Source organism: Triticum aestivum, chromosome 6D, assembly GCF_018294505.1.
Source record: "Triticum aestivum cultivar Chinese Spring chromosome 6D, IWGSC CS RefSeq v2.1, whole genome shotgun sequence".
NCBI classification, from domain to species: Eukaryota; Viridiplantae; Streptophyta; class Magnoliopsida; order Poales; family Poaceae; genus Triticum; species Triticum aestivum.
In genome coordinates, this window is record NC_057811.1 from 110,261,052 (window position 1) to 110,269,334 (window position 8,283).

General features: G+C 42.6%; 1 protein-coding gene across 1 annotated transcript in view; it reads left to right on the top strand.

The window, feature by feature from the left end:
* The window catches only part of LOC123143927 (uncharacterized), a gene marked incomplete at its 5' end in the record, with an annotated part of 3,648 nt that extends 3,078 nt beyond the window's left edge, over positions 1-570 (top strand). Inside the window, 2 exons of the mRNA XM_044562914.1 lie at positions 1-90; positions 163-570. The exon at positions 1-90 is cut by the window's left edge and continues 4 nt beyond it. Coding sequence (XP_044418849.1) covers positions 1-90; positions 163-288 — 216 coding nt within the window. The remainder of the gene's footprint in view (positions 91-162) is intronic.
* Positions 571-8,283: the final 7,713 nt, after the last annotated feature.

The window sequence follows — 8,283 nt, forward strand, 5'->3', positions numbered from 1 at the left end:
ATACATGCCTCCTTGACGTACATTCTGGCGGCGGCTGGTGTGAACACGATTCCATCCATGGATGCAATATATGTTATCTTTGGGACACTGGTAATTTTTAAGCTGCCAAATTACATTTATAGGATGAGCTGGTTCAGAAAGTAACTCGCCTTTCTTTGGCAGGTGCTGCTTAATTCTGGATTCTTTGTCTTCATACTGCATATAATTTACACAATCTTCCTGACTAAGCTGGGAATCAAGCCTTCACTGAGGCTTCCACGATGGCTGGGGAAAGCAACGTCTAGTTGATAGGTAGAATGCCACCATACTAATTTGTACTTGAAGATTTGCTCCCATGGCCTTTGTAATATGAGCATTGTTGTCCGGCTTTCTGGTAGATGATTGTGGTTTTACCGACAAGATTTTTGTTGGTTGCGATTCTGCATTGGTGGCATTGACTGATCGACAAGTGTTGTAGAACTTGTGAGACTTGTCGAGTATATTGCCCCGGTCACGCCTTTCATTTGAACTTTTTTTTTGCGGTGTTTCTGTTAATATATAATTTAGAATTTTGGGGCATTACTCCCTTCATCTGAAATTCTAAGTCATATTCATTTTATCCAAAGTCAAGCGTTCTTAAGTTTGATTTTCTGCATTCCCTTTACCTACATCACACCGGTTTACAGGATTACATGGCATTTGAATAAACTCTAACCCTAGCTAGCTAGAGACAACATTTATGTATTGTTTGGTTGATGCTGCTGGGGAGTAAAACAGGGGTACGATTGGTTTCTGCCGGTGGCTCCACCTACCAACACTGGGCATCCAGCCCACTTTCTTGAGATATTTACCATCTCCTTTGAATTTCTCAAATTCTTTTTCTTATTGTTTTCCTTTCCAAACCAGAAATCTTGTCACCCAAAACTACAAATTGTATTTCCACAAAATATTTTCATGAGACATTTACTATCCTTTTACTTTTGCGTTTCCCCCTTGCAAGTTTATTTATTTATTTTTTAAATCAAAGGGGTTACCCCCTGCCCCAACTTTTATTAAAAGCAGAGGCAAACAGTGTAACCATGGTTCAACAGCTCTCGGTCGCAACCAGAAAGTAGTTGTGACGGACTTATTACAACTTAACAGAGGTAAACAGCGGAACACAAGCTACTACCATATAACCTATTAAACACCAACTGGTCATCTCCAAATGATCATAAGGAGCTCCCCACGGTGATGATCGAGCAGCCGCAGGCATTTGAGGAGCAGAGTAGCTTGAGCATCTGCGCACAACACTTTCCATTGATGAACAAAAGCTCCTACCAAACCCAGGATGCATTTCTTGCTTCATAACGTTCGACCCTGAGAAACAAAATCGTTGTGAAGCAACCATAAGCTCCACAAGGTAGCAGTCATAACCATGTTGATGACAGTAGCCTGCTTCTTTTGTTGCCAAAACATAGCTAAGGAATCAAAAGAACAGAGAATTGGAATATCAAGTACACCAACCACCACCTTCCAAGTTCTTTTTTGCAACAATGCAATGAAAGAATAAGTGTTGAACAGTTTCCAATTCATTGCAGAATACACAAGTAGGGTCAGCCACATGGCGCCGTTTAGCTAGATATCTCTAGTTAGACTTCTATTATGTAACATGAGCCAACAAAAATATGAATATTTGGTGGGGTCTTAATTTTCCAAATACATTCTGTAAGATTAGAAGATATCCCACCAAAATTGATTAGCTTGTACAAGGATTTCACAGAGTATGTGCCAGAAGGCTCAAGGGACCAAACAGGAACATCAGCTTCAGAAGATAGAACAATTGGTTTCACCCGAGAAATCAATTCAAACCAACTATTGAGAGTTTGTTCATTAACACATCTCCTGAAAGTTAATTTTAAAACTACACCATCCCATACTTGGACAACTGAAATATCTTATTGCTAGCAAATCTCAAACAGATCTCATAACTGAGTTTTGAGTGAACAATCACACAACCATAGATCATGCCAGAAGGCAACTTTCTGTCCATTACCCAGCTTCCATCTACGAAATGTTTTAGCAGCAGAAAAAGCCCAAGATATACATTTCCAAAAAGGAGAACCCAAACCAGGTTTAGCCCAAAGAATATTAGGTTTATCACTAGTGCATTTATTCCAGTCACTTGGCCGATTATCAAAAAATCTTTTGCTCCAAGAGGCTAATAAAGTCATGTTAAAATCCCTAAGATTAGGGACCCCATACCACCAAATTCTTTTTTCTAGAGATAAGCCCCCGGTTTGCAAGATGATACTTGTGTTCATCCCCAACACTGTCCCAAAAGAAATGAGTCATTTGAGAAGTCATGGCTTCAATGGTCCGTTTAGGAAACTTAATCATGGACATGACATAAGTAAGAATATTGGCAATACAAGTAGTACGCAAATTAAGATTACCCCTGTAGTATAAATTCTTGCCAAGCCAGCCAAAATATTCTTACTAGTCCTAACTATAATGGGTTGAGTATCCTCCCTTATCAACTTTTTGAAATGCAAAGGAACACATAATTACCTAAAAGGAAAAGAACCAATCTGACAACAGAAAATCTGAGCAAAACAATTAGCGAGTTCTTCCACATGGATAGTATGAAGGTCACTTTTATGGAAATTAATCTTCGCCCCAGATAGTTTCTCAAAGCAATATAAAATCTATTTCAAATTCCTAGTATGATCCACAGAAGCATCCAAGAAAAGGATGGTGCCATCTGCATATTGCAGACTAACAACACCTCATGGGATACCATGAGGAAGTAGGCCAGAGATTAAGTTGCGTTGAACATCTTTAGTAAGCATCTTAGAGAAGACATCAACAAACAAATTAGAAAACAGCGGAAACAGAGGGTCTCCTTGTTTTAAATCGTTGCCCCCAACAAAGTAAGGACCATTGGTATCATTGATTCTTACACAAAAAGATATTTGGAATAAAGTACCCCAAAACCAACCATTCCATTTGCTAACAAAGCCTCTAGAAGTCAGCATTTCCACAATGTACTCACAGCTCACTCTATCATAGGCCTTCTCATAGTAAATCAGACCACTCACACCGATTCTATGGATATCATGTATAACCTCATGGGCCATAATAACACTTTCCATAATAAATCTCCCTTTTATGAAAGCATTTTGGTTAGGAGAGATAAGACTATCACGGATAGGAGAAACTATAGTGGTAATACCTTTAGTAAAAATCTTAACAACACAATTACTCAAACTAATTGGATGAAACTTCTTCATATCTTTGGCATTAGGTTCTTTAGGAATCAGAGTAATAATAGCAAAATTGAGGCTATAAACATCTAAAGATCTAGCTTCAAAGTGTCTTACAAGCCACACAAAGTCATCCTTAATCAACGCCCAAAAGGTTTGGTTAAGAGAATCCATCAGGACAGGGGCGCCATGAGCATAGGAGTTCATGATGGTCATCTTGTTCTCTTCTTTAGAGAAAAGTTTTTTCCAAAAATATTCTCTTCTTCCAAGGCAAGATCAGATTCCTCCCAGAAATCAGGCCACAGGTTTAGACTCAAAAGGCAAAAAAGATTCTTATAAAAAGTAGTCATTTCCAACATCTCAGGGGTAGATGTCACAGGACCATTATCCCCAATAAGAGTGGACAAATGATTCTTACGACTTCTATGATTAGCCAAAGAATAAAGTAAAGCATTAGTGGGTTAATAATGCTTTTACCTTTTTCTATATCACTCCTAACCAAGTAAAAAGTCCCACAGAATAAAGTAGGGTAGGAAACGTGTTCCAAATATCATGCAATTCAGCAATAAATTCATCTTAAACTCAGGATAAGCAGTACCATAAACAACAACCAACTGCCAACCAAAGCCATTGGATTTAAGGTAGAACCACCCCAAATTCTAATTGGAGAAGCCAATAACCTCAAAGATATCATTCTTAACACCAACCAAAATACCACCAGCGGTATTTTTAGCAGGCAGGAAATGCCAAGTGAAGGAATAAACTTATCAATAGTTTTGAGGAAACCCTCAGAAATCATCTCACGTTTAGTTTCTTGAAAGCCAATGAAATCAGGGTTAGACTTAGCAATGGTATCACACATGCATTTTACTAGGTTGACCTAGACCTCTAATATTTCAAATGAGACCTAACATATTTAAGAGATTTTAAAGGGGTGAGATAAACCACAAGGCTTATCCTTAGTGAGAATTGTAGGAGTTTTTCGTAGGCTTGAACTTCTTGTAAGCAGCCTCTTCCATAGAATCAAGTAGAGATCTCTTACCCCCCTCCCCCCACCCCCAAACTTATAATTTCCACAACCACATGAGAAAGGATATCCATATCCACAGATTTTAACAGCTGAGAGCAATAGTCCAGGTTCTTAGACTTGGAACACTTCACCAATTCCACCTAGATCAACAGCAGGGGCAGCAGGTCTACTGACAGCATCTTCTATCTCTGGTACAGTAGCTTTGTCATGACTCTTATTCACATAATCCAGAATAAAAACATCATGAACAAAATCAGAGAGAGCAACAATATGGCAATTAGAGTCAACAGAGACCTCCCTAGCATTATTATCAGCAGTTGATTGCTCAATAAGATTCGCTTTGTCTAACTCATCAATAGCATGCTCTCCATCTATAAGTTTCTTCTCCTTCATCATTGTCCTCATCCAGCGGACCAAAAGCACCCACTTATTCAAACCCTTCAACAGTGGAACCAACCAGGAACAATTTCTTCTTCATCTCAACAAGTCTTTCAAAAGGAATTGCAAGTTACAATCTGGCGCTGAAAACTACGAACTGCCTTTAATGATTTGGAGAAACAGAATAATACAGGGTAAAGAAAGTTGTTACAAAACCAAGTAAAAGAGGTAGCATCATCTTTCTTCTGAACCGGAATGAACTGTTGTTACAAGGATCTGCTGCTCCAAACTTACATTACATGGTCTAACGACACAGATCGCATCCATATATATTTCGCTATGTACAGTACAAACTTCGCATACACAGCAGCAAACTGGCCATTACAAACAAAAGCGGTGAAGAAAGAACGCGGCAAACTGAAGGAGCATGCAGCAACTAGTGTACAGTCCGGCCGGTCCGCCACCGCCCACGGGCACGCGGGAAGCCGGCCGGCGGGAAACCTGGCCGATCTCATCTCACTTGGGCCCCCAGAGCAGCAGGTGCATCACCTTGGCCGTCTTGCCGTTGCCGTGGCCGACGCCGTCCTCCGCGCGCCGCCCCAGCTCCCTCCCCGCCGCCGCGCCGGCACGGGGCAGGTGCTGCCTCTGCTCGCCGTCGCGCGCCGGCGCCCACAGAGACGGCAGCCGCCCCCACCCGCCCTCGCGCCCGTTGTCGCTCACGTTGTCCATCCCACCCGCTCGATCCTCAGCTGGTCTGCACTCTGTACCCCGCTCTCAACACGCGCATTCTGAGGTCTGGGCAGAGCTTGGCCTCCTCCTGTGCAGCCTCGCTCTTATAAGCAGCAGCGCATGGGCAGCAGCAGCGAGGAAAAAATATCGGGTGCTTTGAACGAAGCTCTGTGTATGATTGAGGCGAGCATGTGGCCAGGAGCATCCCGATGATCGGGCCGGATTTTTCTGTTCCCTCGGCGGTGCGGCGCGGCATCGGGATCTTTCCATGTGGTGTCGCTACGTTAGCTCGGAGGTCGTCAAGTCGTCGGAATAAATTCGCGGGTGAGGCTCTAATCAGTGAGGCCCGCGCGCGTCGCCCTCGCCGGTACGGCGAATTTCCACAGGATGCCCGCATGTGGGGCACTCCTCCGGTGGTGGCGCTGTGGGCGCGGCTTGCCCTGTGGTCGCGGTCGATGCGGCGGTGGCGACCGATCGAAGGGATCATTGATGCGCGAAGGGATCTTATCGCGACAAATCCAGAAGGTACTGCTGGTTGGATGCGCTGTGGGTGGGTGACTGACTGGTGGCGCGGTGCGGTCGGGGATGCGTTCGTTAAGGGGTTATTCATACGCAGCGCACATGGGGGGGCGTTCGCTCCGGGATAAATGGGCCGGCTCATCATAATTCATAGCTTCGCCTTACCGGTTTTGGGAGTCCACATGGGGAGCGAACTCCGGGTTTGTTAGCTTCATAGTTCATTCTTTCCTGATTTTATTATTGAACTGTTAGACCGATAAGTGAATTTAAACATGACCCGGTTTACATTTTTTTTCACGAACACGCAAAGTTTACGTATCTTTTCATTGATAGGTAGGAGAGAACAAACATAGAGAGGAGATGGGGCATCACACAAGGTGTGGTAGGAGCAGAATAATGGGTGCTCAACCCTCCAAAACGCAGCAAACACACGCCTGGCCCAACCTCATGCCACAAGTGGCGGAGATGCAGAACATGAGCACGAAAGGCCGCGTCACAACCAACGCCGAGATATCTGGGAGCACGGCCATGCCAAGGGAGCAAACTAGATCAACGCACCCTCCGCCTAATGTGCCAAGGAGATGGCAAGTGGACAGCAGGAACCAATCAAACCCGAGGAAGGCGTCATCCAAAAGTCTTCGGCGGCGGAGTACATTGCGCCCCAGAGACTCAAGCCCATGATAGCGGAGTTCACCTGAAGGGGATGGAGAACCGAGCAAAGAAGGCAACACCACATAACCATCTCAATTAGAAGTAGGTGGCACAAGACAAGCTCCATAACAGCTCACCCGCCAAGGATGCAAGGATCCACGTGCACGACAAGGACCAGGATTGCTACGACGCCTGCAGGCGCCATCATCACGAAGCTTTCGCTCGGTACCCAGGAGGATGAAGGCTTGCTGCACCGACGACTCTGATTTACATCACTACTCTGGTTTGTTTCGCGGTTTTCTTAAGTTTCCAGACAAAGTAATAAAATCAGCGCTTTACCCTAAAAGAGACAAAAAAAATCCAGTTTTTTACCTTTTCTTTTTTCTTCCTTTTCTTTTCATTTTGTTTTGTTTTATTTTTTATTTAGCAATGTTTTAACATTGTGAACTTCTTCCAAAAAATTTAACATTTCTAAACCCATGAACATTTTTTTAAATTCACAATTGTTTAAAATTCACTACCTTTCTCAAATGCTTGGACTTTTATAAAATGTGTGAACTTTCTTAAAATCAGTGGTTTTTGTGCAAATCCATGAACTTTCTTCAAGTTTGGTGAACATTTTTTCAAATCCGCGAATATTTTCAAATTCATGAATTATTTTTCAAATCTATGAACTTCTCAAATCCGCGAACATTTGTCATATCCATGAAATTTTTTAGACTCATATATTTTTCTAATTTCAAGATTTCTAATATTTATGATATATTTTTAGAAAAGTCAATGTTCTTGTTCAGCGGTCCTGGTCAACGGTCAAATGGTGTGGTCAGTGGCTGTTAGGCTGGTCATAGTGGGAGTAACTTAGCAAGTAACATAACACACTTCAAGAAAAGTTTGCTTCTGTGGTGTAGTTAATGAGGAGAGAGGTGTTTGGAGTAACATAATATGTTACTGTAACATAACGCGTTCCAAGGCAAAATGAGTCTATGTCTTAATAAATGATGGCTTGCATACATATGTTACTCCGCACTATGAAGCTAGTAACATAGACAAGTAACATGCATATGTTACTAGTCTAAGTTACTCCTCACTATGACTAGCCTTATAATCAAATTGGTGAACGTGCGAGCTAATGGAGCCCGACCGAGTGAACTTGTGCACTGGAGGGCCCGCCCGAATAATACTACACCTACGAACAAGTTACATTACGTAACTTTCGTTCGCCACATTCCCTCCCCCTGAATTCTAGGTAGGGTGGGCCCCTCCTTCACCCTACTCCCAATCACACTTTGCCAACTGGTTATTGTAGCATTGCTCGGGCCACCCCACGTGAGCGACCGCGTGGGTGCTGGTTCGCCAGTCAGTGCCACAAGTGAGATTAGCTTTTGAATGGAGGCACAAGAATTGGAGGGCTTTTTTTGCGAGGAAATTGGAGGTATTGTTGGGTGTATTTCTATGTTGTTGCATTTTCCCTTCATGCTATTATTATTGATTTTTCTTTGGCGTCGCTATTAAAAAAACATAATCCCTATTCAAGCACCCAATTGTTTGATTTTCGGGGAAAAATCTGCATACTTTTGGGTGCACCGCCTCCACGTTTCAATTACCACACTTGCACAAAGTGGTATGTTCAACTCTAAGATAGGATGATGCAACTAGGTTAAGTTTCACATTTCTAAATCTAAGATTCCACATGTTTTTGTTGCATTTTTTATTTTTGATGTTCCTTCTTTAAATTTATGTTTTGTTACTGCT